This window comes from Stylophora pistillata, chromosome 8 (genome assembly GCF_964205215.1).
Source record: "Stylophora pistillata chromosome 8, jaStyPist1.2, whole genome shotgun sequence".
Lineage (NCBI taxonomy): Eukaryota > Metazoa > Cnidaria > Anthozoa > Scleractinia > Pocilloporidae > Stylophora > Stylophora pistillata.
In genome coordinates, this window is record NC_142526.1 from 24,816,070 (window position 1) to 24,843,569 (window position 27,500).

General features: G+C 37.1%; 3 protein-coding genes and 2 long non-coding RNA genes across 10 annotated transcripts in view; 3 read left to right on the forward strand and 2 right to left on the reverse strand.

The window, feature by feature from the left end:
• Positions 1–3,423, forward strand: part of LOC111334297 (glutathione S-transferase 3, mitochondrial) — a 12,952-nt gene extending 9,529 nt beyond the window's left edge. Inside the window, exons 3-5 of the mRNA XM_022940001.2 lie at positions 1,802–1,859; positions 2,544–2,616; positions 3,014–3,423. Of these exons, the coding sequence (XP_022795736.2) occupies positions 1,802–1,859; positions 2,544–2,616; positions 3,014–3,114 (232 nt within the window). The 3' untranslated portion in view covers positions 3,115–3,423. The remainder of the gene's footprint in view (positions 1–1,801; positions 1,860–2,543; positions 2,617–3,013) is intronic.
• A 3,598-nt stretch (positions 3,424–7,021) lies between these two features.
• LOC111334305 (uncharacterized) lies at positions 7,022–21,346 on the forward strand. 5 transcript variants are annotated; one of them, XR_015990288.1, is made up of 5 exons: positions 7,022–7,045; positions 8,156–8,260; positions 9,677–9,767; positions 9,936–9,985; positions 10,266–10,458. It is a non-coding gene; the product is annotated as an uncharacterized LOC111334305 (long non-coding RNA). The 5 variants fall into 5 exon arrangements; XR_015990286.1 differs by lacking the exons at positions 7,022–7,045; positions 8,156–8,260 and adding exons at positions 18,320–18,396; positions 21,190–21,346 and having other exon boundaries at positions 9,678–9,767; positions 10,266–10,392; XR_015990287.1 differs by lacking the exons at positions 7,022–7,045; positions 8,156–8,260 and adding exons at positions 18,320–18,396; positions 21,190–21,346 and having other exon boundaries at positions 9,678–9,767; positions 10,266–10,365.
• LOC111334767 (uncharacterized) lies at positions 9,769–23,465 on the reverse strand. 2 transcript variants are annotated; one of them, XM_088729330.1, is made up of 6 exons: positions 22,725–23,465; positions 16,007–16,101; positions 15,020–15,267; positions 11,805–11,870; positions 11,236–11,340; positions 9,769–10,572 (listed from the first exon to the last, which is right to left on the reverse strand). In XM_088729330.1, exons 1-5 carry the CDS (start codon positions 22,813–22,815, stop codon positions 11,277–11,279), a joined length of 564 nt encoding a protein of 187 aa, XP_088585456.1. In that variant the 5' UTR covers positions 22,816–23,465; the 3' UTR covers positions 9,769–10,572; positions 11,236–11,276. The 2 variants fall into 2 exon arrangements, with proteins under 2 accessions (XP_088585456.1, XP_088585457.1); XM_088729331.1 differs by lacking the exon at positions 11,805–11,870 and having other exon boundaries at positions 22,725–23,464.
• LOC148725643 (uncharacterized) lies at positions 20,144–21,181 on the reverse strand. Its single transcript, XR_015990289.1, has 2 exons — positions 20,622–21,181; positions 20,144–20,343 (listed from the first exon to the last, which is right to left on the reverse strand). It is a non-coding gene; the product is annotated as an uncharacterized LOC148725643 (long non-coding RNA).
• Positions 23,466–23,994: 529 nt separating the features above from the next.
• The window catches only part of LOC111334289 (uncharacterized), a 13,916-nt gene continuing 10,410 nt past the window's right edge, over positions 23,995–27,500 (forward strand). The window contains exons 1-3 of the mRNA XM_088729327.1: positions 23,995–24,147; positions 25,500–25,575; positions 27,390–27,500. The exon at positions 27,390–27,500 is cut by the window's right edge and continues 67 nt beyond it. Of these exons, the coding sequence (XP_088585453.1) occupies positions 24,093–24,147; positions 25,500–25,575; positions 27,390–27,500 (242 nt within the window). The 5' untranslated portion in view covers positions 23,995–24,092. The remainder of the gene's footprint in view (positions 24,148–25,499; positions 25,576–27,389) is intronic.

Below are 27,500 nucleotides of genomic sequence, written 5' to 3' on the forward strand. Positions count from 1 at the left end.
TTTTCAAAGTAAATAGTACTCAGAGGAAGATTAAAAGCACAGAATTAAGCTAAAAAGGGTCATCTAGGGGAAAATAGACATTTTGACCTGGATAGGGATGTAGTCATGAATCTGATCCACTGACCATTATATAAAGCATTGACAGTCACACGCGCCCAAGTTGAAAACGTTTATCCACAAAGTCATTATTTTCAGAAGCAATGAACAGCATATGGTTTTTAGTTTGAAGTTCTCATTGTTCAATCAATTCAATGCTGTTCAATGGAAGAGGTGCCCTGCTTGTGATTGACCTGAATGTAACACCAAGACACATACAAGTCACATTGAAGCTATGATTGTAAGGGAAAGTCATCATTGGTTTTTTCCTTAACAATCCTATTTGACACTAGTTATAATTAAGGGCTTGACAAAAGATAGCATATTTTAAGTTTGAAATAGATCCATATGCTGGATGAATTTTCAGATGATTAATTTGCTCCAGATTTCTTTTAACACAAGCACGGGAAAGGCAAACACTGTCTTTCCCTCTATTATTATTTTTTTTATCACATAAACATATCTGTTAATAGAGGAGACCAAAAAAAAAGGTGCTTACCGTAGGATTCAAACCCACAGTTATCACATAAACATATCTGTTAATAGAGGAGACCAAAAAAAAAGGTGCTTACCGTAGGATTCAAACCTACAGTCTTTTGCTTTCTGAGCTACTAGCCAGTTCACTGCACCACATCTGGAAACACTGAACTTGAGCATGAAATCTTGTAATTAAACAACTTGATCAATGACGATATGCAGACAATGGACATCTCAGCTTGTGGACCATGTTTATCTAAACAAAATTATCTTCTCATTTTTAATTACAGCACCAGGAATTATCTCTGTAAGTTAATAATCTTTGTCACATGAACACTTTTTATCATTGAATAAGATGTCAAAATACAACTTCGATAAACCTTTTATAAAAGTTTGTGAGTGCTTATAAAAAGATATTATAAAAAAAGAGCATTGTTAAATTTTCTTGGAAGTGGCCAGCCTTTCATTGATCACTGTCTGAGTTCAGTGGCTCATGGCCTCATTTGTAGGTAACTATGTGTAGGCTGTAACACACAGAAGAGGATGTACAACAGAGTTCCCATTAGTTTTGATAGTTAAGGGTCTGTGGGACCCCCAGGTCCAAAAAGTTGGGGGTCCTTTTAGCTTTTTTAGGGGTTACCTGCCTTTTACTAAAATTTGATTTTATAGTTTCTAACAGAGAGGCAAAAGCCAAGACCAGGTGTTAATGCTGTTAATAGAGCTTTAATTTTGGAATAAAGTGTGCACATGTTTCTTAACAAGAACCATTTGTTTTTCGGTCGAATCATATTTAACCATTGAAACTCCTCCAACCATTTAGGACAAAATTTGTGTTTCTTTACTTGGGTATCATCCCCCAGATCTGTATCACTTCCAGGTTTCCCCTTTCGAATATTGAATATATTGAATGAGCCCTTCAGAGTAGATGTGGTCTTGACCATGACAAAATGGCAGGTCAAAGGACATGCCATGATGATTGCAGTAATTCTTGGGTAGAGCCCACCAGACCCAGTCTCCTAACTAGTCATAACCTTTTTCTTGTGTCCCAAGGACGCACATTGGCAAAAACTGTGTGTCCTTTTTATTTTTTGTGCGTATAAGACGCACACCTGTGTGTTAACGGGAACTCTGGTACAACACATCTTGTAATTCAAGGCAATCGCCTTGATTATTCGGAACAAATACGAATTTTACATGTTAAATTATTTAATTTTGTTCTTTGCTCTAGGCTTGAAATTTATCCTCAGTTCCTGCTTATGCTGCTGCTTGGAGGATTGGAACATCCTGTAAGTTTAGAAACGTCTTTTAATATCTCCCTCACAAAACATTGAACGCACCTGAATCTTTGCTAGTTTGTTTGAAAATTCATCCTCTTTTTCTTCCTGATTCTTGACTTTATTTGTGGAATGGTTTTGATGATGGTAAGACACAGAAAACTGGCAATAGCAGGTTTTTTTGCTATAATTTAAATAAAAAATATATTGAACTCTTTGTCTCAGATCAGAAATACATTGTAGGCTGCTTACATTAAAATTATTTTAAACACAGAATAAGCCATTACAAACTGTCTGCCCAGTTTTTCCCACTAAGATGAGGTGGCAAAAGTTGTAATATTGACACTTCCAAGATATCATTTTATAGAAATATGAAGGTTTTTCATTTGGCCTGGTCCTCAAACAATTGCCACCCACTATTAACAATCCCCCCCCCCCCCCCCAAGTCACAAAAAGTTTTAGCAAATAAAAAATTATGGTATTCATTTCAGTTATTCATCGGATGACTCCTTTACTTTCCTATCCCACACAGTCACTTTTTATTTGTTGGGGTTTTCTTTCTCTATGATGTAACAACATCTCAGGAAGTAAACTTATCAAGGAATGCATCAAACCTTTCAATAAGTCCAGCACATTAAATTTTAAGCTGCTGTATCTTCCATATTTTTGTGTATAGTGCTATTTGTTATTTTTTAGGTGGTAACTTCTGTAGCAGGACTTGTCTGGGTTGTAAGCAGGCTTTTTTATGCCCATGGATACTACACTGGAGGCAAGTAATACATACTTATGACCTCAACTCTCAATATACAGCACTGTGTTCAGAAAACGGTGATCCTTGGAGAAATCAATATTAAGGAAGTTGTTTCTTTGTATCTAGTCAAATGAATTGGCAGCAGGCTCTATGTTCAGGGATAAGTGGATTTCCCTTTTTTGATCTCACAGCCACATTTGACTCCCAGAAGAGTAGGAAATGGTGCAATGAAACTTGGAAATGATCTAACACCTCATTACTACACATCACAGAAATGGAAAAATATTTAAAAGAATTAAAGTTGTAATTATTTCTCATAAGAAATGTGAATGACAACGGGAGTACACTGTATTGCCTTTTATTCCTTTGTCCTAGTTGTACGATCCTGGTAACCTTTGTTGTGTTTTTATTTCAGATCCCAAGCAGCGCATGCGTGGTAGCTTTGGTTACTTAGGTTTCTTTACGTTGTTTGGATGCACTGTCAAGCTGGGAGTTCGCTTGCTAGGTTATTTCTAATCCAGTGTATCACCCTAAAGAACATGTTAATACTACACTCGTTTCCTGACTCGCCTGGATGCCTCACTAGAGCATTCCAATCCCTATAGATTATTCCTACAATGGAATACATACTTACATTTTTTATCTCTAGGAATTCTTAGGTCTTCTAATTATATTGTATCAGCACCAGACTAGTATGCTTTTTTCGTCATTTTTGTATCATTGATTTAAACTCAATAGTAAATGTACAATGTAGGTCTAAGATCAATGAATAGTTAAGGTTTACGAAGCCACCAAACCAATGAAGTAAAGTAGACTGATCTCTCAGTTGCCTCGCTTTGTAACCACACAAGTAGCGAAGACGTCAACTGAAAGGTGTGGTGGCTAAGCGTGTTAAAAAAAAAAAAAAAAGAAGTGACTGTGTGCGTAGTACCCAACTAAAAGAATAGCGAAGACGTCAATTGAAAGCTGCGGTGGCTAATTGTGTTTAAAAAAAAAGTGACTGTTTGCGTCGTACCCAAACCCTTAGCTTGAAAAATTTACGTCGGCGAAGTTTTTAATATCCACAAGAGTGAGGAACATGGAGTCCATTTATTTTGTCTGGCGAAAACTAAACAAATGTATTTAGTCACTATCTGTCCTGTAAGGTTTCCGTATGACAGCGTACTACTGGTCCAGTTGAAACTCGTAAAACCAAAGTCAGCAATCACGACAGCCAATTTGAACGAAGGAAAATATCTCAAGCCAACAATGGCACAAAGGGAAGGAAGATGGTTGAAAATATTAGAAATGAAAAAAGGAGTAGTTTGCAAGCTTCACGCGGTAGTCTGTGCCCAAAAGTTACCTATTCTTTCCGAGGCAATAATCGTGTTTCAATGTTGCACTTAATGGTACCAAACTAATTAAACACTAAGCATCCCGCAGCCAACAGAAGAATTGAACAACAAATCTCAAAAAGCAGGTAACTGTTTTTCAGCCCCCTTTGGAACTCTCTTGGGTCTTCTCTCAACGTGACAACTTCGCGTGTTTCGTTGAATGCCGTTGAGCTATCAACTGAACTTCTCCATGCACGCGATTTTCTATTTTACCTCTACACTGATAAAGATAACTTGTCTCATTTTCAATTTTTATTACTTTGACCGGCCGTCAGGTGACGAGAAAAGACGAAGTTAACACCCATAACGTTTTGGCTTGACGTAACAGCAAACTTGGAGAACGAACAATAACTTTTGCTGAGCATTTTCTTACTGCTTTCCCCGCCACAATGTTAATCCTCTCCTCACCGAATTGCCTTACCTTTTTATTTATTTATTTATCTATTTATTTATTTATTTGTGGTCCTTGCTCAACCACCCAAAAGTAGCCCACAGAGTTCACAATTCCCATAACTCTTTGCAAGTGTTGACTGGGACGGCCTTTCCATTCAACGAAGACTTTAATCGATTTGCAATATTTGCTAAGGTCTGTTTTTTTTTTTTGTTTTTTTTTTTTATACCTTAAGCGCTCAAAAATAATTTCCTTCGTTTTTTATAACCTCAGTTTACTTTATTGTAAAGCTAAATTGAAAAAGATAAAGTATGCCAGTGCACCAACCTCCAAAGACGAGTCTGTCTGGATGACTTTAACCGGTAAGATTTGAGTGTGTGCGTCTAACTCGATAAGATTTAAACAGTTGCTTAATGTGCACGGTTAGTTGGGATTATTAGTTATCTAGTTTAGACGAGCTCTGAAAGTATCATCGCATGTATCGTAAATTTGATAATACCTCAAGAAATTATACGCCATTTTGAAATTAAGGCTTTTAAGATGCTGGTCACAAATAATTTAGCATCATTTACCTCATGACATTATAAATAAAACCCCCAAATAAACCCACCATGTTTATATTTAATAATCTGACATGACAAAGTGACAGGTTGTTCGACTGAATTACAGACTATAATTGAATGAACGACTGTCTCAGTAACTTCATGTTCGCTCTGACGAAGGGCTAACGCTCGAAACGTCAGCTTTTGCAATCGTCACGGTGGCCAATTTACCATTTCAACTTTGTTGATATATCCAAATTATTTCGTTACCCCCACCGACGCAGCCCCAAACAGTTTCTTTAGGAACGATCAGCCTTTATTTATTATTGATTTTACGGATTCTATAAGTCCACCATTTAGTTTATCTATTATTACTATCGCTATTGTTTTCATTGAACAAAGATTGAATGCATAATTAATGTATGGGGTTATATGGTACTCTTGCCTTACTGACTTACTACAAAATGTATGATGTGATGGCTATTTTAACAATTAGATTCCATATTTGCATGGGTCTGCTCAGTAATAGATAACATGATGTCAAAATGTGGTAAAAACAAAAAAGTGGCTCGTGAGGCACAGCTAGGTGTGCCACTGATATATTTCCACATTTTGACGTAGTCTGGGATTTAGAACTGTGCGGACCCCTGGCAACATGGATTCTATTTGTTTATATGATAGCAAAGCAAAATTTTTAAAAGTTGATATCATCCATGAGTCCATCCTTAATCAATCGTAAGTAAGAACCAATCAAAGTGCTTGCACAATTTTTATTATTGTTTAACCAACTCTAGATTTGATGTCTGACTTACTGGTCTTAACTGAGTGCCTGAATGATCATGAAATGGAATCACTGGCTAACTCTGATTGAATGACTGAATTAAAGAGTAACCTTGTGACTGACGTAATGTATGATCAAATGACTGTAGATTGAAATTCTGATTGATTGGTCTTGACTGATGGCTTGAACATGAAATTAAATTACTTGCTGACAACATGAGTAAATAGGGACCTCAAAAAACCACAACGGCAACACCAAGGAAGACTTGGATTAAAAAATGAATTTCTACTCTTAGTTAGAATTTCAAAAATGGCTGCAGGAGCTTACTGTCTCATATATCGCCACAGCTCAACTTCTGCATGACGTATAAAGTAGCCGTTGAGTTCCAAATGGAAATTAAAATAATTTGCTGTCGCGGTTTTGGTTCGCAGACGACGCAAATTTTGGCCATTTCAAGTTGTTGTTTTGCATAGGATGGCTATGAAATGTACAAAGTTTCAAAATGCACGTGCTGAGCTACTGTTCTGCCAATTAGATCTCTTGTTTTCCACCTCCTCGTTGCCGTCGCCGTCGTGGTTTCTTAAGGTCCCTATTGACCACTGACTGACCACCAGATAGAACTGCCTTTCAAAAACAGTCAAATTATTTGCTTTCCAAATAAATGAGACTTGGTGAGATGCACAGTAATGCATCATATCCAAAACAAAAAATGCTAAATGTTTCCAAGATAATTGTCAAGATGAGTTTTTTGATACATATCTTGCTACACGAATATCTTTGTTACATGTGGACAATTCTCTCCAAAAGCACAGCAATTAAGGCAGAATCTAGACACTGTTTTTTTTTTTTTTTTTTTATATATTTTGAAAATAATATTGGTGGATGAAGTTAAGTTGAGAGAGCTAATTGTTTATGCAGACATTGGCTATGGTAGCCATCAACTCAGAAGCAAACAGAATTTCAGGATTTTGTTATTTATTGTCATGTGCTTACTCTTAGATGCAAATTTAAAGATCAGAGTTATGATGTTTATACAGGATGCAGATCATTACAAAATAACGTCTCCAATGAATGGGCAATATTGTTTGTTTTCTATGAGCAATATAATGGTTATTAATGATAAAACACTTGTATAGTGCTAAAAACGGTATACACATTCAAGAGCTTCTAACATTACATTAAGGATTATAAACTAGTGCAGAACACTATGGCAAAGAGAAATGTTTTAAGTTGGTGTTTCTTGAAAATAGCTAGGCTGCTACAGAATCTGATTGGTAAAGGCAATGAGTTACACAAGGCAGGAGCAGCATAAGTGAAGGGGCAATCCACCGATGTTAAAAATTGACCCATGGATTGTTACGTTTGTATCTCGCACATTCTCCATTTTCACCTGTAATAGATAGTTACGTTTAACTTAGTATCTCGCGCATTCTCACTAAAGTGAAGTTCTTCTTTGACCTTTGATTTCAAACTTTTAAGTATTGGTTACTTCAATCAACTTTAACTTATCAAATAATAAATCAGTTATGAATTGTATCACACAGATACAGAGAGTTCAGGCAACTAGTTAATTACAATATGTTTCTTATCCAACTGTGCTTTGTAGAGTACAAATAATGTGCAAGACAAGTACAAATATCATACGATATTTGTACTCCAGAAATATCCGTGAAATTCTCCCACACTGAAACAGTAGTTTGGTGTGGTGGATAATAAATCTCTTATTAGATGTTTTGTTGTGTAATATCGCAGAGTATTTTTACGAGTTGTGCCATATTTTGACGAGCCTGTAGGGCAAGGATAAAGGGTGTCATTTGCATTAATTAACCCTTGTCAGCGCTCTCCATATTTTTATGCTGTATTAAATATTCCTTGGCCTGGAAATAGAAAAATCCAGGATTTCTTATCACTATGTTTACCCCACAGGATAAGGAAGAAATGCAGCTTTTGTTCTTATTTTGGATAAAGCCAATGCAGAAAATTTCCTTCCAAAAGACAAAAGTATAATTTTTGCAAGGCCACTATTGAGAACCGTCATCTAGTAAATAGCTTAGACATCAGACAAGAAATTCTGACTCAGCTCTTTTGAGGCAAATATCTCTTTCCTGAAACTCTTCCGAATATTTTTCCTTTTTTACCACAACTTGGAACTCTCAAAGTTCTCTTTTAGCCGTTACTTACAGACATCTTGTTTGACTAACAGCCATTTTCAGACATCTCTCTTAAACAACAACTTCTTGATATTTTAATGAATAAAGGCTGATAGTTTCGAAAGAAACTGTTTGGGGCTGCGTCGGTGCGAGTAACGAAATAATTTGGATATATCAACAAAGTTGAAGTGGTAAATTGGCCACCGTAACGATTACAAAACGTCAGCTTGAAACGTCAGCTTTTGTAATCGTTACGGTGGCCAATTTACCACTTCAACTTTGTTGATATATCTGAATTATCATGATATTTTAAATTGCAGAACTTGGACAGTCACTTGTGGTTAGGGAATACAATGTAATCCAAGTTAGCGTCCATCTTTGTTTCCATGGAGAAGCTACTTTCTGCTCTCTGGAGGATCTGAATGGTAAGTGGCAATCACTGAGTCTTTCTCAGGAAAATTACGTTTTGTATTACCAGTGATTTGTCGGGATGTCTAGTAGATGTTAATCATGGAAGGACAAGCACTATCATAGCAATTAAATCCCCTTCGCAAAAGTGCAAGTGCAAGCGCAGTATAATTCCAAGAAATATCTGGTAGCTTTTATAGACAGGCCGGATATTTTCGCAATTTGTAAGTCTCTGCAGCCGCCTTCAGTTTTTTGTTGAAGTCGACAATCGCTTGAGAAGGGAAACGAATTACTTTCGCCTTAGGCTGTCTTTTTTACCAAGATCCTGTAAACGAAACTTGTGCTATCCTCAGTGTTAGTGTAATTCTAAACTGAATTGAAAGGATAATTTTTCGCCGGCCCATTCCTACCATTTACATGTTTTGTTCATAACTGGGGATATGAGGGCTGGAGACCCCTCTCAGTTCTCAGCCCGCATGTGTGTGATATCTAAGGTAAACCAGAGAGCAGAGGTTGAATTTTAGTGAGTCATAAAATGGTTGTTTATCCCCTGAATTTTCCTATACAGCCATGTGGAAAATCATTCGGATCTGGAGATAATGTTCGACATTAGGTTCATTGGACAGTCTAATGCGCAAAATGAAAACGACTTTTATTTGTACGAAAGAGCTAAAGCCTTTAGGAAATAAGTTGTAAGTGAAAGACTATAGGTGATCTTTAGCATTCAGTGCTTAGAGATCAGCTATGATCTTTTCCTTGTAAATTGTCGTCACATTTTATGTAAGCTATTTCACCAAAACTAGTTAACTGTCTCTGTTTCGAACGAAATTACTTTTAACTGTAAAAGGACGATAGTAGGTAATCAGTGTTACCTAAAAAAAAAAAATTTATGCTCTTTTCCCGAGATAAGGAAATTGTAATTAGGTACTTCATTATTCGACCAAGAAACCAATCCTTTACACGAAAGTGTTTTGTTTTTTTCAATTTTGAACTGAAAACGGTTGGAATTTTCATTTTTAATTTTATCGTTAATTTTAAATCTGTACCTTAATGTTTTGGTGGATTGAAAAGATGAAAGGGATCGTGATACAAAACGACATGCATCCTTAAAACAGTTTGTTTAACCTGACGGCAGGAAATGTCTTCTTATCCCACGCGCCAAACCTTCATCACAGGCGAATGATACAAGTTCTAAGTTTAATCGTATGGTCACGTGGGACTTGGACCATAGCTTTTCAAAAATTTCATACACCTTTTGATCACTTTATTTTGGAAAGATTATCAACAGAAGTTCGTTAAACCATGGTCATTTTAATCCCATAACCATTGTGGATTCCGTTAGTAAAATACTCTTATAGCTGGTTGTCATACCGCCCTACTTTTTAGTTTTGACCCTCTTTTTACTTACACTTTTTTTCATCCTTTTTATTTAGGTTAAAACTGGGAGCCACCATTAAGTATGATAACTGGGACGACCTCTGATAGAGTACCTGTGCTGACTTTAAAAACGAACTACAGTAAAAAGTAAGTTCTAATGTTGTTTATTGTTAAAACGCTGTGTATAAATTTACATCAATAAATATGTTGAACCGTTTTATACACATACAAAGATGTTCCGTATTGTTGAACTGTGATTTATCTTTCTAACTAGAACCAGAAGTGATAAAACTATAAATGTTTTGACTCTTTCAGTTACTGCAGATGATCACAATTTTTAAACAGAAGATCAATGCAGAGGATTGGTGAGTATAATGGTTTTGTTACATTTGAACGGAATTTATTCATTGATAAGAGTGTTCCAAGTGTTTTGGCGGGTACTGTTTAATCGCCACATCAAGAGCTCTCTCCTTAGTATGAAAAATGACGAACTCCGACTTGACACAGCTTTCAACCTTGCGAGAAGACTTAATTTGCAACTAAAATAGTGTTTGTACATGTGTTAAAATGCATGCGTGTTTTTGTCATACAGTGTCTAATAATATTGCATCGTAGCCTACTCAAAGTTCTTTCTTCATCTCTCAGCAGATTTCATGAAAAAGGACCACACCAAGAAGACTATCATCCTTGGAGAAGACAAAAATTGGGGTTAATCGGCCACCGTCTTACTCCACAGTTTGTTAAAGTATTGGTAAAAGTTGTTTACCTTGTGGTAAGAACATTTTGTCTGTAATTAGTTTTTGAAGACATTAAATAAAGAATTTTCAACATTGCTGTATTCCTAAGGTCTGTTATTAAAGGGTGTACTTCTAACCCGCTTCATTGTACTGTACAGGTGTACAATAACGTAGAAGCTAAGTGAAATATTCTTCAATTCTTCCTTCCTCGAAATCTGAAATAAAGCGAAGCAACAGGAGTCAGCAGCTTTCGAAATTGCCTCTCTATTGTAATATTGAATGTTGGGTTTGGCAAGTGAATTTCTGACATGGCCGCGTGATTCCAAATTCTGTCAGGAAAATTATTCAATGGAACATTACGTACTATATCAACTGTATCTGATAGGAGTTTTCCCCCTTCAAATTAAAGCTGTCCACTTACACTATGTGCGAAGAGAGCAAAAAAAAAAATAATAATAATTGAATGACGATCGGCTAGTTAACTGCGTGCACTACACGCCAAAGGAAATTAAAATAAAAATTAAATTTACAATCCATTGGCAGGACGGAATACTGCGGCGAAAACAGCAGGAAGGTAAATAAATTCCAAAAGTTTCTTCAATGCCAAACAGTCAGATATTTTTTAAACTCTTCCTTCAAAATAAATAATCGTAGTTTGTTATGTACTTTTATTCTAGGGCCCGGATCTACTTCTCCCAAGATGTAAAGTTAAAACTTCACTTCTTTTTTGCTACACGAGCTGACCAATAGGTTAATTCTCCCAGAAATTTTACTGAGTGTGTATGATTCAAGGTTAGGAGTAAACTGACAGCGTCTCACTGTGAAACGTCACATTTGGTTTCTCATTGGGAATTAAATAATACGAAGAATATTCTAACCTGTCAGCAGAACTTCCACATGTCATCTTGTAACTTTCAATTCACGTTGACATCACTAACAATTCCTCTTTGACTTCGGTCAGTAAAGAATCAACTGTTTGCCTCCTGAAACAGAATTAAAGAAAAACAGACTTAAAAACAACGACGGTAACCTTTCAGTACTTTTCTCATCTTCTTTCATTTACATTGCTTACATGTAAATAACCACGATACGGGCAGTTCATTTCCTAATTGGCCGGAACATTGACCCTTTAACTCCAATGAGAGACCAAGACAGAATTTCTCCTTACAATATCAATACAATATCAAGCAGACAAGTGATAAGAATAAAGACAAATATCAATTAGGAGCTCAAGATTATTAATTCATCCAATACAAAATTCTCAGAACTAACATGAGAATTGTAGGGCAGAATAAAATCTTGGGAGTGAAAATGTTAACAGACTAACCTCTTGAAACTTATCCAAGTTCTATAAACTATAACTCCTTATTAGTTCTCTCATCCACCCTTAGCAATAAATAATCCAAGTTATCCACCAACCAGACAGAAGTAGTGAAATGATATTCACCTAATTCGCTGGTTTGACATAATACATGTGGATGCTCTGCGAGTTGTGTAACATTTTTTCGGAGCCCTGTAGAGGCAAAGAAAATACAAGCAATGAGAAAAATTCCCACTTGTATTTTATGTTGAACTGTCGAATAAGGGATTTATTGTTTCAATACTATTTAATTCTCTAGTTGTTTGGCTTCTTGTTTCAAATCAAGTCAGTAAGGAACCTCGTGATTCAAAAGGTAACTCACTCATTAAACAGTCAGTCAGTCAGCTCACCTATCAGTCAACCAGTCCATCATACAGTCAGAATCACAATCAGTCAGTCCAAAGTCCAACCATCCAGCCAGTCAGGCAGCCACCAAGGCAGCCAGTAAGTCAGTCACTAAGTCATCTATCTACCAGCCAGTCCAACAGTCAGTCAGCTATATATCCAGCCAGTCTGTCCTTCAGTCAGCCTGTTTGTCCAAAAGTTAATTGATATGTAGTCTACTAAATCTCCCAGTTAGTCATACAGTCAGACACTCCACAGTTGTTTGACTGATCAGTCAGTCCACCAGTCCGTCATAAAGTCATATGGTCAGACAGTCTGTTGGTCAGCAAGTCAATACCCGAGTTAGTCAAATGAATAAAGGGAATAAGTTTCTAAAGATACTGCAGTGCACGCTTTAACCTCCCTAATCATTCTAAACAGCAAATGGCAGTCTGCTACCTGCCAATTTGGGCAGTTTGGAAAGCTGCAAAACTCTAGAAAAAATTTTCTTTCAAATCTGTACTTTTATCCCCAGAGTATCAACAAAAACTTTTAATTAAACTAATTTATATAAACACACTCAATTAAATTCCTCCATTAGCTCTGACCAATGGCTAACACTCATACCTCAGCTTTGTAATTTCAGAGCTGAGCAAAGTGTTTCCAGCATCTGATTGGTTGAGCGGTTCCTTATATGACGCTATATAAACCACTACACACTACAAAATGTTAAAATCAAATGTTAATAAATGTTACTAAAATGTTATGAATTTAGAAATTTCTCTGTTGCTCAGCTCTGAAATTATATTAAAACAATTATTCGCCTCAGGTTCCATGAATTTTGTCAAATAATCCTCTTGACTTCATCTCGGGGATTATTTGACGATATTCACCTTGCCTTCAGCAAATAATTGTTAAATGGTGGCCAATTTACATTATCAACTCAGTTGGTAAAACCATTTAGTTACCCAATTAAGTCAGTCAGTCAGTCAGTCAGTCAGTCAGTGAACCAGTCACACAGATAGTAAATCAGTCATTCAGTCTGTCATTCACACAATGTGTCAGTCAGTGAGTTATTCAGTCAGCATTTATATTCATCAGTAATTCACTGGTTACTTAATCAGTCACTCAGTCATTTCACCAATTGTTCCATCACTAGTGAGTCAATCAATCAATCATTCATCCAGCAACCCAGTCCACAAGTCAGTGAAACTGTCGGTGGGTCATTCCATCCTGAAGAAACTCACTTAGCCAGGCAATTAGCCCACAAGTTGGTCGTCAATCATTCCATCCCTTATTCAGGCCATCATCACTCAAGAAGTCTTTCCGTCAGCTGGTCACTCAGCCATTCAGTCAGTCCATCAGTCAGTTGATTTGGTCAGTCTGTCAGGCAGTTATAGTCAGTCAGTAAGTCAGTCTGTTATTTAATCAGTCACCTCTCTCATCCACTTAGCCAATTGGTCAATGAGTCAGTTTATCATTTCAACAGTCCCTCAATAAGTCAATAAGTCAATCTGTCTGTCAACCAGTCAGTCAATACATCAATAAGTTATTTGGTCAGCCAGTTTTTTACCACAAGGTCAAATGATCAATGAGTTAGTCTATGGTTAATTCAGTCCCACAATATGTTCATCAGTCTGTCAGACATCAGTCAATTAATCAATCATTCAGTAAGTCACAAAGTTACACAGTCAGTTACCTATTCTGACAGTCAGTGATTCAGTCAATCAGTCATTTACAATAGTCAGTCAATCAGTCTGTCAGCCAATCAGTAATAATAAAGGTCTTAATAAAGGTCTTTATTAAGAATTATTGTGCAAACAGAAGTGCAACAATTAACATGAATAGAGTGAATAAGGAAAAAGAAAAGGTATTAATTACTATTGAAAAGACATCTATTAATAAAAACTGATTTAAAACGGCTTGTCTGAACCTTAGGCAAATTATAATTATGCGACTTAGTTCTCAACTGCCATGTTCTCTGGGGAGGTAAGAGATTGCTCAACGCAGTGTTGGTGGAAGAGATCCTTTGCCATAATTTCTTATCTCTATTACAACGGATATCCAAGATACTGTGTTCCTTTAAGCAGTAACCCAGCTTATAACACCTGGCAAAGAGCTTATCAATTCTACTTAAATATTTACTATAAAAAGCACACCCCCAGACCTCAATAGCATATGTAACAACTGAAAGAATCATACTTTGAAAAATTAAGTCTAAATTCTCAATAGGGTAGCCATAATATTTACATATTCTCAAAATATACAACCTACTGCTAGCCTTACTAAGTAGATAATCAATATGAGTGACCCAATTAACTGGCACTTGCTCAAAGGTAACACCCAATAGATTCAGTTTTTCTTTCCTCCCTATGATCTCGAGTGGTTCAGGAGGCGTCTTGGAAGTCTTTCCTCGTAAAAGAAGTTCCCATGTTTTCGTCAAGTTGACTTTCATGCAGTTCCTCTCAGACCATTCAATAAAGGATAGGACTTCCGTTTTGGATTCATCTAAGCCTACATTTGCCTCAATTGGTAAACTAATAGTTATATCATCAGCAAATTTAACTAGAAGATTCTTATAAGTATTAACAGCTTTGATATCGTTAATAAAAATAGAAAATAAGACCGGCCCCTGGACTGTACCTTGAGGAACACCCCTATTTATAGAAACATAATCAGTACTATGACCATCGACAACAACTCTATGCTTTCTATGATTTAAAAAACTAATAAGCCAATTAATAATATATGGATTAATGTTAACTTGCTTTAATTTACTACAGAGGGAATTGTGTGATACAGAGTCGAAGGCCTTACTAAAGTCAAAGGAAAAAATTCTGACAAAACCGGCATTGCCATCAAGCCACTTTAACCATGTGTGTTGACATTCAATTAATGCCATAGTAGAGTTATGGCCACCACAATAGGCAAACTGATCTAAATCAATATAATCATTGCAAATACTGGAAAGTTCAAACCTATAGACCAATCGTTCAAAAAGTCTCATGATAATAGCAGTTAAAGAAATTGGCCGAAGCTGGGTGCAGAAAGTCAATGGAGACTCCTTAGGTATAGGCTTGATGTCTGCCATCTTCCAAGAGGATGGTACTTTATGTTGTTGCAGCGAGCTGTTAAACACATCGGTGACAACAGGGGCAAGATCATGGGCAAATTCTCTAAAAAGCCAGTATGGGAGCTCATCCAGGCCACAAGCAGTCCTCTTAAGCTTAGAAAGAAAAAGTGTGACAACGTGAAGAGGTATTGTAGGTATCCTCGCATCGTCAGGAATATCAATTGGTGCAGGGGCTATATATTCAGGATCAGAGTTTATGCTACAAAAATATTTGCAATTCCATCAGCCAGTCATTTTACCAGTAGGTCAAATTAACAATCAGTCAATCCATGGTGTAGAAAGACCCTAAACAATTCAATCAGTCATTTAATCAGTCAGTAAATGGGTCATTTAGTCACACAGTCAGTCAGCTAATCAGACAGTCAGTGAGTCCATCTACCAAACAGTCAATCCATCTATCAGTTCCCCAGCCTAATGGTCAGTGAAACAGCTAGCCAGCTAGTTTCTTGAAAATTCAGTAAGTCAGTCATTCATTTATCCAATAAAATGATAAAATTGTAAATGAAGCAGAAGTTACTTTGAAGTCATCATCAATCTTGTTTGCTTGTAAGTCAATCAGTGACAATGTTGTGACAACAACCCCTTTCTATCAAATACTACATTGTACATAACATCCACAATCCACATCTTGTTGAGCTTCCAGAAAGGAAGAATCACAAACTTGGAAGAAATTTGCAGCAGTCACATGTAAGCGTAATCTGCAGCATTCTAAAATTTTTAAAATCTGTTATTCTCTTAAATTGTTTCTCTTCAATATTTGTTTAATGTTGTGTCCTATGTATCTTTCTCTTCATTCATCAATCACTCAAGCAATTCATGTTAGTTTTCTTACCTGAATAAAACAAAGAACCACTGTCAAATACATTTTTGAAGATGTCAGTCCTATCTGTCCAAGTGTTTGTACATAATGTAGTCTTGATGCCCCTCCTGTGGAAAAATCAAAAATAAAAATTGTCATCAGTTTTACTAATACTAGAGGCTGGCAAAGAGGGGTTCCAATCACACATCACACTGAATTTTTCTATCAAATCACACATCACAAAGAAATTTTTTAACCAATCACATATCGCATAAAAAAGAAGTACGTATGCTAAGCTAATAGTGTAATGGATGTATCATTTCGAATTATATTGTATCCAATGTTTTTTATTCTGGAATAAATTACATTTCACTGATCATATTGCTTTTTGTTAGACAAATTGAGACAGCATATGCATTGAAACTTGATGCTCCAAGAGTGTTTCTTGGGCTTCGTATCACAATATCTCCCCTGGGTTAGGGGGAGAGGACAGGTGACATTCAGACTAACTACCAGGTCAAAGAGCATTCTCTTATCATGGAAAACTAATTACCGGTAGTAAGATGGGTAAATCACACATCACCCAATTGTAAAATGGCAAATACTGAATCTGGTTGTGATGTCAGTTCCCCTGTCAGACGGATAGTTTGGGTTCAAGCCTCACACTACAAATTTATCTTGTGACTAAAATTTTCCAACTTGTGACTAAATTTTAGGAATTACTTGCAAATTGCGATTGAGAACTTTTTTAATTTCCTGCCCTGCTTGCATAAGTGACACTTGCCTCAGCCACACTGTTTCTCGAGTGAGAGAGAGGGCAGGAGTGATGATTTGGATAGGCTGCTAAGTACTAAGATTAGAGTGTCCAGATTGTTTTATCTGTTTTTGCTCCTTAGAAATATATTTTAAATATGCCAGTACCGGTTGTGAAAGTGTTTGACTGACATGGGCACCGTAACACATACCACACAGTTCAGAATTTTTCAGTCTTGTCACTGCCTCTCACAACAAATCTACACCTCTTAGAAGGTTCATGGTTGAACTTTGTCAGCTCTTAACTCCTCTGTGATTCGAAATTTTTATAACATGACTCGGGCAGTCAGAGGGCCAATAACTAAAATCAACCAATCAAAATGCTCTATTGCCAGTCAATATTCTCTCAGTATTGGACCAGGCACTGTCCCGAATGGTCCTGAATGGTCCCGAATGATACTGCACTTGTGTCCCTTTGAACTTCAGTCGTATAATAAATCTCTTATTAACCAAGCTTGCTCGGGACCATACTGGAAGAATATCAGCCCTCGGTCCTTTTTGTTTGTACAGACCTCGCTGTGCTCGGTTCATACTGTCAAGACCTCGGGCCGATATTCTCCTAGTATGGCCCTCACACTTGGTTAACCCATTAATGGCCACAGCTTTTGTGAAAAACTGTGTTTTGAGGCTAGTCAAGCAGATTTCGGGTCACTGTTGTGGTTTTAAAAGCTCAAACTTACCAAAAACCCATTGACAGCTCGTACACTCAACAGCCTTTCGATCCAAATGCAAAATGGCGGCCTGAAAATTTCGGGCACACGCAGAAAGCAAAATTTCGAGATTGAAAAGTAATGCCCCACTTACGACTTTTACTTTTCTCTCTTTCTCCTGCCCTTTTTTCCCCTCTCCTTGCCTGAAGTTTCTCCTCACTTGCTGGAAATTTAGTAGGTTTCATTTTGGTGTAGAGATTTTTTAGGAAACTACTCATTATTTTCAAACCACATGCTCAGAAAGGTAGGTGGGTAATGGAACAGGATTTTTGTGCACATTTTCAGGTCAAAGTTACATGGTTTTTTGGCTATTTCTCCAATCTCCTTCACTCAATTGCACTCATTCTGGTATCGTTTGTAAGATATTTTCAACCTGTTCAAGTACGTACTCAAAGTCGTGCTCCAGGGTTAAAAGTGATGACGTCACAAGGCGTAGAAAGGGTGTGGGTCCACATGGGCGCATACGGGTGCACTGGATGTCAATAGGTTAATAAGATATATGCATTGTTCCTATTCAATATTCAGAATTTCCCTAATTAAAAATTATTTTGAAATAAAAAGAAGTGTCATAAGAATGTAACCTGACTAAAAATCTTTAGCTCATAATAAAAAAAATAAGGAGGAACATAAAATAAAATGAAAAGTTGATTAAAAAACTTGGAGAGAGGGAAGCAGATTGTTGAAAGTTCTATAGTTGGTTTGCGCTCTGGTGAATTGTTTGTTAAATTTATGACTTTTGGTTAGGAGACAAGTTTAGTGGAGATATTCATTTAGAAAGAAAAGTATGTTGAGTTAGGTTGATGCTGTTGATTGTTGCTTGTAGGATACTGTTTCGTTGCTTGAGAAGGGAAATTTCTGAGGAGAGGAGGAGAAGAGTATAGTAAAGATATTAGTAAAGTGGTAAGTAAATTAAAAACCAAAATATTGTTGTTTAAAAATGTCTGGTAAAAAGTATGTATACCTTGACCATTCAAAGAGTTGACTAGTAAAAGAAGTTGTACCCCACCACTAGGTACATATCAACTGTGTTTTTAAAGAAATAATTTGGATATATCAACAAAGTTGAAATGGTAAATTGGCCACCGTAACGATTACAAAAGCTGACGTTTCGAGCATTAGCCCTTTGTCAGAGCGAATAGAGGAATTGTGGGTTTTGCGTGCTTTTAAAGGCAGAAAATGGAGCTACGTTTTTGGTGGGAGCATGGCAACGAGAAAAACACGAATAAATTAGTGGAATGAAAAGCGTTTGTTGATCCCTGTGGGATTTAGACTGCCAGTTTGGAATATGAGCTTTTGTTCAAGAGTTTTATGGCTTTCCGTGCTACCTAAGTGTAAGGAAAGACCGCAGATTGCCATATGTTGCTTAGAATGATTAGGTAAATTAAAATGTCTAGCGACTGGTTTTGATGTGTCCTTGTCATTCTTTTCCACGTCTGGAAGGTGTTCTCGGAATCGGTCACCTAGTCTTCTGCCTGTTTCGCCGATGTATATCTTTTTGCAATAAGTGCAAGTTATGCAATAGATTACTTTGGCGGAGGTGCACGTGAAGTGATCGGTGATCTTAATGGATCGTTTAGGTCCCGATATTTTATCAGTGTTGCGAATGAAAGGATACGTTTTGCATCGTGCACGAGCGCATTTAAAAGTGCCTGGTTGGTCATTAGTCTGAAAAGAACTTCTGCCCAAAAAATTGCCTATGTTTTTGTCGCATTTGAATGAAATCAACGAACGCTTTTCATTCCACTAATTTATTTGTGTTTTTCTCGTTGCCATGCTCCCACCAATAACGTAGCTCCATTTTCCGCCTTTAAAAGCACACAAAACCCACAATTCCTCTATTCGTTCTGACAAAGGGCTAACGCTCGAAACGTCAGCTTTTGTAATCATTATGGTGGCCAATTTACCATTTCAACTTTGTTGATATATCCAATTATTTCGTTACTCCCACCGACGCAGCCCCAAACAGTTTCTTTAGAAACTATCAGCCTTTATTCATTTGTGTTTTTAAAGATCTGTAACATGCAAAGATACTGCCGATGGTAAAAATGGAAGTATTGCTTAAACTTTTCTGCAATATTATTGAACATAAACTTGCTTGACATAAACTGCTGCTCTTAATATATGACTTAATAATAATTATTTCTGAGATTGGGGTGTATCCACAGAGTCTGACAAAAATATATGCCGTTTGCAGTGTTCAGCTAAATACATAGAAAAAATCTGCTGCAAGAGTCTACTTAGCAAAATTGAAATGTTTTTCAGTTAATTCTCTTCACTCATTGTGGTATGTCTCATTAACTTGAGAAAATTACTTTGAAATGTTAGTTTCCCTTCACAAAATTAATACTCAACTTTTTTCTCGGGGTAGTTTAAGGCTGTATTTACAAGAACATGTATGCTGCTATCATAAACCTTTAGCCACAGGTAATATCATTTGGTCTCCATGGTTTTTTATCAACCTTAGTTATAATCATTCCCACAGATTTCCAGAAAAAGGAAATAGAAACCATGATCCATGATTGACTAATTCAGAGTTTGTATGAATCTGCACAATTTTCGGTAATTGTGAAGAAGAGCTCCCCAAAAAACCTGTCGGCCGACAGTCGGCCGACAGACGACCAACTGTCGGCCGACTGTCGGCCGACAGTTGGTCGTCTGTCGGCCGACTGTCGGCCGACAGTCGGCCGACAGTTGGTCGTCTGTCGGCCGACAGGTTTTGCCTGAAATATAGGCTACCTGTCGGCCGCCAGTCGGCCGACAGTCGGCCGACTGTTGGTAATGTGTCGGTAACCTGTCGGTACCTTGTCGGTAGCTTGTCCGTGAAACGATCACACAATGTTAGGGATTCTAAGTTTGCCGTTACAAAAGCATATGGGTTTAAATTATTAATTTTTTAATTTGCGTTTGTCGCAGAGTGGCAAAACGAGGTATCGTGGTCGTTTTAGATCAAGAGTTTTTGGTCTGGTTTACCAGAAACGTTGAGTGATCCGATATTTCACTCGTAGAATCGTGCCTCGCTTGATACAACATCCAACATGTTTAATACGTTGACAATTGACTTTCAAGATTATCGCATCACGCATCCAAGTCTAATTATCGAATTGTTACGTATAGTATTTTATTACTTAACATAACGAGTAAAAAGATTCACAGTTGTATCATTTATTAAACTTGAAATTGGAAATAGCAATTCATCCCAAACCTGCAAGATAGATTACGATGCTAGCAACAAATACATACATACATACTTAACATACCATAAGAGGCCGCGTTGCATTGTTGGGCGATTGGAACGAAAGTGTTTGTATTGATACGTAGCTTATGGTTTTCAGAGTTTTTGGCCGAGTTTTCGATTAAATTATCTTCCTATGCGATTCTTAGATTGTCTGGTGTGTTGTAAATTACGCAAGTGATATATCCTATACGCATCTGATAACATTTTGGAAGAAACGTTTCTTTACATACTACCAACTTTGCCGTCGATCGGTAAGTAGGTGAAGTCTGTCGAGTCATACATCACCATTACGGATTGTTATGTCACGTTAACTGTTCGTTTTTTACACAATTTTTCTTTTTTCTTAACCTGTCGGTAGACTGTCGGCCGCCTGTCGGTCAACTGTCGGCCGACAGTCGGCCGACAGTCGGCCGACAGGTTTTTTGGGGAGCTCTTCTTCACAATTACCCAATTTTCAGAAGCTTAAATAAGCCATGTGATGGAGGCAAATGAGAACATGACCAGCACAAAGTACTTGGCAGTCACACCAGCTATTAAAATGTCAACTTTTTCCAAGACTTTCCAGTCATAGAAAACATCAAAATAAAATCCCAGGACTTTCCAGGTTTTCCAGGACCCATGTGAACTCTGTATTAACCATACAAATAATTAACAATTATTCCATGAGCGCACGTTGGATATGAGATGATAGATAGCCAACGAGGCGTGTAGCGCCGAGTTGGCTATAATCATCTCATATCCAACAAGCGCGAGTGGAATAATTGTTTTATTAAAAACGTTAAATTAAATTATTAAATTTTATTAAATTTTTAGCTCCCTTTTAATCTTAAGCTGAAACGTACGCTTGCCATATTTGTAGATTATGGTATATTGGCTGATATACCATGATGGCTAAGCCAATAAAAAATCTTGAATTGCATTATCCAATGATCTAGTTTTTAATAATCATAATTATATGCATTTTATTTTAAATAAAAAAGTCATTTTCTCAACACCTTTCATTACCAGGTACTGAGTTTGTAGTAAATCAGAATCATTTGATCAGATTGCAAGCTTACTTCGCACCTAAAAACAACATAAATAGGAATAACTGGACATAACATGCGCGTCAAGCAGTCTTTTAGGTTTATTACTGTAGCTGACCTTTGACAGTTGATCAGGTCACACGTGGTCTCCATTCCAGAGTTTTCCAGCCACTGCGAAGTCATTTGTTCCCTTCCAATAACATTAAGGCAAGTGCGGTTTGAGGGTTCTGCTTTTGCTCCTGTTTTAAATTCAGGATAAGCAAAGCATGCCATTAAGCTCTCTAGAACCGTGCCGCCATGTCTAAACTAGTTCTCAGTGTCTTTGGTCCGTCAAAGCAAATGCATCACGCTGTACGCGTTACACGCGCGACAACACGCGTTTTGCGAGAAGTACTAAATCACGAGCAACGCAGTAAAAAAGTTATTCGGTCCTCTTACTCAGCGATAAAGCTTTAAAACTACTTTCATATAATTATCACAGTAGGGTGGTCTATTCATTAGCTAAATTCCACCCTTCTTTTTTCAGCGAGTCCATAAAAATTCGTTGTCGTTATCTTTTTAAGGGAGAACTAAACCTCTTTGAAGACTCTACTTTAAAGATCTTCAGTAGAAGGACTGTTTTTGCAAAAACCTAAAATTAATACTTATTATAACATAGCTAGCAGAGCCGCGCAATCAAATTCAGTATACGTAAGTGTGCTCAAAATCCCAATAGTGCACGCTGATAGCGTGAGCAAATCGCTTCGTCAGAAATTTTTTTTCTTTCGCGCGAGTGGCCATTGTTAGCGCGGAGAAAATAATATATTTCGCGACAATAATGGATACAAACAGAGACTCGGCCCACCAGTCCCAAAACGAAAACAATTTTCAGACCTTTTCCCCTGGGTTAGGGTTCTTAAATGAGGCAGAAAAAGAGAAAAAAAAATTGAAATTAAACCACTGTCTATTTTGCTTAATATTTCGCTTACCGCGAACAATCACTTCTGATATTGTTGTCTGTTTTTCGCGTCGGATTTGATGTACAGTTCCGCCGGCTGTGTTATAAAACAATTGGTTCATGATTTTAACTGTGCGCTATCGAGCTATGGAACACGTGGGAAGTTTGGAGAGCACTCAAGAAGCTAAGATTGCCTGAGGCTATTGCCTCGGGCATCCCTTACGCTTCTTTCGTGCTCTCCAAACATCCCACGTGCTCCATAACTCGATAGTGCACGCTAAAGCATGAACCAAATGTTAAATAAAAGTGAATTAACACTAAAGAGGAAGATAAAAAGATGGAGAATACTTAACAAGGATGTTTCAATAACGTTATCGCGGATGACCTGTTACCTATCGCTTCTCAATCAGTTCCCCGTGTCTTTACGGGTTTGCCTCGGCCTGGAAAAGAGGTCGGGTGCGATTCACCCCGATGATAGCTGCTGTAACTATGCCCACGAGCTTCATGCGATATCTGCTCAGATCTGGAGTCAGTATTTTCCTTTTTTTTCAATGGTTTTAAGGCTTCCCGTGCGGAAGTTAAAAAATATCCCAAGTAGGATCCGTCATCAATTCTATTTGAATTTTCAATATCATTCTGATCTTTTATTCATCAAGATTTTGCTCATGCCCATCTCAGATCTAGGTGGATTGATACATGATATTTTTCTTCCACCGGTTTGATAAGAATAACATCCACCTCAATAAGTTCATCACGGGATGATGAGTAAGTTCATTTCAGTAGTTCATTTAATCATTACTTCATCGATTCAATTGAGTCTGTTGAATGATGACTAGTTATCATTAAAAGGGCGACAACACATGGCACTCCCAAAGTGTTGTAAAAATTTAGCCGTATTATGTATTTAGGATTTATCTCAAGAAACAATTGGGCTAAAAAATATGAGATATATCAGTTATCATTTCTGACCGTTACCTTGACAAACAACAGTGTCTCTGAAAAAAGATTCCCTTAATTTTTAAAAACCTGCGTTTTTCTTTGTTCAGTGTCTTACAAAATTATCCAATGAAATCGATACGTCAGATTGGTTTCATTTTAAGATTTTTTTTAAATAGGCAAAATGAAAAATATCTTGCAATTAAACCGATCTGGCAAACTGTTTGCGGTCTCATTAGTTTTATGCGTTTCTTAGCTTTTGTACCAATCGCACAACGGTTATTACTTTTCAAATTTTTGCGGTCTGCTTGCTTTCATTTGTCTGGTTCGAAGTGACAATAATTTATCATTTTTGTGAAATAAATTTTTAATGAATCCATTTCACTTCTCGAAAGTTTGTTGGAGTTGTTAATTTGTTCTTGATCTGAGAGTTTTCTTCAAGGATAAGCAATTGGAGAGGAAGATGTCAACCGGATCAGTGTATCAACTGGCATTGTGCCTGATGATAAGTGTAAAAGGTAAGATATTTGTTATCCTTCTTTTTCAGAACCGTTAGTGCTCCGAGAAAACTCGTTGAAAACTTTATGAAATTCTACCCATAACTAATGCATTGCTTTTGAGTCAGACGGCGAATCATTTACTGGGGGTTATATTAAAGGAGATAGTACTTCATGTGTCAAAGTATCTCTCGAGTCTTCAAGAGCTAGCCTTTCTCCCGATCAACGAACGTTATGTTCATCCACACGTTGCGTCGTTGCAGGTTGAAGAAACACCGAACTAATCTCTTCTTTTTTTTCGCAAAACTCAGCTAGCCAATTTACCTTGAACATTTTAGCATCACTTGAAAATCATATATCTCTACATGTGAATTAGAACATTGTTTGAAATTAAGGGGGTAAGTTTCTAAAGAAACTGTGGTGTTGCGTTGGTGGGGAAGTATAACAAGGTAATTTTGGTTTTATCAACTTAGTTCATGATATGAACTGGCCACCGTAAAGAGTTTCAAAGCTGAAGTTTCGCCCTTCCTCGTTCCCTCTGACGAAGGGCAAACGAGGGAAACATCAGGCGGCCGATTTACCGCCATTATCAACTCAGTTGAAAAAACCAAAACTACATTGTTTAAAATAGCTGATGCAGCTGTGAAAAACGTAGTCTGAAAACTGCCGGTTAAAACTTAATTTACCGATCGATGATAACAGGGCTCTATAAGCTAAGCTTGATTAACTGCTTACTTACCCTACCACGTAATAGACATATTTTTCGCACTTTAATATCCTCTGTTGTTTAAAGTAGTTCGTTGGATATTGCAAAAGTAAAATCCATTTTCTTTTTTAACTGAAATATCATTTAAGTAACCTGAATAGGATCTAAATTCGAGCTAGGGCTTCTCAGTGTTATATTTAGTTTACCTTAGTTTCAAATTCTATGGTAATCCTCCAAATTTTCTTTTCGTGTCCCTGTTTGGTTAAAATAAGTTTCGAATTCGTTAAACACTGCAAAGAAAATTACAAAGTTTCTGAATTGGTACTAACATTTGACAAACGAGAAAGTTTCGCAAACATTATTTCTTTATTAACTGGAGCGAAATATATTCGATTAATCGTTGTAGAGCAGATGATCGACCTATCTGGGAAATCTGTTATGCAGTCGCTCGTCCATTATTCTCGTATAACTCCTCTCCAGTACCTTAATCATTTGGAAAGAAGTAACGGGGTTGCTGACAAAAATCTAGTCAGTTTGTTTTAGTTCGCACTTCGTCACAACAACTTCCTGCGGTCATATATGCTGATCGGGTCACTTTTTACAGGCAGTTTAAAAAGAGTGAGGTTTAACTAAACTGGAGCGTTATATTCCCTCATTTTCTTTTTAGTGCACGCGGCTGGCGCGGCTCCTGAATTAGACATGGACACAGGTTTTGTGAACGAGACGAAGGAAATGAATCATGGGTAAGTTCTTGTCCGATTTAACCATGACTAATTGATATGTAATCGTATAATGTTGGACGATATCTTTTTTTAGATGAACATCGGCCATACGGCGGCTATACGAGACTGCCGATGAAACATAGCCTGCTCTTATTTTCCAAGGAAATAAAAACCGGCGAGGCTTTTTGCTTTTTTTGATAAATTTTATTCCAAATATAATTTTGCTCGTCGCCTACTTTCTCTCCGTCATTTCATTTTCTCATATTTTGAAAATCTGAAAAAAATTGGAAAAATTAATCTTTGGAAAGGAAGAAAAAACATACTTTTCAAATATGAAAAAAATTCTTGGTTGCCGTCTCTTATGTATGCGTTGTTGATCAAGATGGCTGGATATTGACCGAGTTCTTTTTCTACGTTTTTATGGACCGAGACGAAGTAGAGGTCTACAAAGAACGCAAAAAGACTGAACGAGGCTAATATCTAGCCATCTTGAACGAACGAGCTTGGTTAATAAAGGATTTAGTATAAAACAAGAAGATTTCGCTTTAATAAGAATCAAGAAGGCCAACTGTGTTTGTATAGCACGATAAACCAAGAGGTTCGTTTCATTTTTTCTTTGTTTTGATTGTCTTCTGCCGCTTTTTGCGACTTCATTGACATTGACCAAAAGTTACGATTTTGTAAGTCCATTCCACGCACTTTTTCCTTGCGCAGGATTAATACTGGCGCTTCTGAGCGGGCAAGATGGGCTCATCTTGCGCGCTCGAGTATCCAATCAGAACACAGGATTCACTTCATCTTGCCCGCGCGTGCCGCCAATTCTATAATAAGCATAATTATGAAAAACTGGATCATTGGATAATGCAATTCAAGACTTTTTATTGGCTTAGCCATTATGGTATATGAGCCAATCTACCATAATCTGATATCTGAACATTGTAACATCCGGTTTCTTCCTACAAAATAAAGTCGAGAAGATTTGCCTAATATCTTGGGGGCCTTTTTTTTAATAAAACAATTATTCCACTCGCGCTTGTTGGATATGAGATGATTATAGCCAACTCGGCTCTACGCGCCTCGTTGGCTATCTATCATCTCATATCCAACGCACGTTTGTGGAATAATTGTTAAATATCCATCTTTACTTTTCTGAAGGGTTGGAGAATGTCAGACCTGGAAATAAACTTTTTGCAAGAGACCATGAGCTGTTCACGCTCTCTTGTCCTATCACGTGCACAGAACATGCAAATATTATCCAACTGTGCTTCGTAGAGTACAAATAACACTCAAAACGAGTACAAATATCTCGCGGTATTTGTACTCCACAGAACCGGTAAGAAATTCACCCGCACTGAAATAACAACTTGGCGTGCTGTTGGATAATAAATATTTCATTAAACGTTTTGTTGTGTAGTATCGCTGAGTATTTTTACGAGCTGTGTCATTTGATAAGGTATATATATATTTATTAAAAACTGGATCATTGGATAATGCAATTCAAGACTTTTTATTGGCTTAGCCATTATGGTATATGAGCCAATATACCATAATCTACAAATATGGTAAGCGTTCGCGTCAGCTTAAAATTGAAAAGGAGCTAAAAAAATCTGTCTGATATAAAGATTTGTCTAATATCTTGGGGGCGTTTTTAAAGAAACAATTATTCCACTCGCGCTAGTTAGACACGAGATGATAGATAGCCAACGAGGCGCTACGCGCCTCGTTGGCTATAATCATCTCATATCCAACGCGCGTTCGTGGAATAATTTTTAAATATTCAACTAAATAACAGAAAAAATTGTTTATACAGTGATTATTCATTTTTGCTGCTATAGCGACCATTTTGGATATGTTACCACCCTAAAACACGCAGACACATCAAATGCCGACGCCAAAGGTATCCATGTGACCTGGATGCTGGCTCCTTACATCAAGTACCGTCATTT

Bases quoted from the DNA above. Each gene is read 5' to 3' on its own strand.
- LOC111334767 (XM_088729330.1), bottom strand. From the start codon at position 22,815: ATGAACCAATTGTTTTATAACACAGCCGGCGGAACTGTACATCAAATC. The intron at 11,871-15,019 runs GTTTGAACTTTC...TTGCCTCTACAG, and splicing joins TTTGAACGATTGGTCTATAG to GGCTCCGAAAAAATGTTACA. The intron at 11,341-11,804 runs GTGAATATCATT...ATTCTGTTTCAG, and splicing joins ATGTCAAACCAGCGAATTAG to GAGGCAAACAGTTGATTCTT.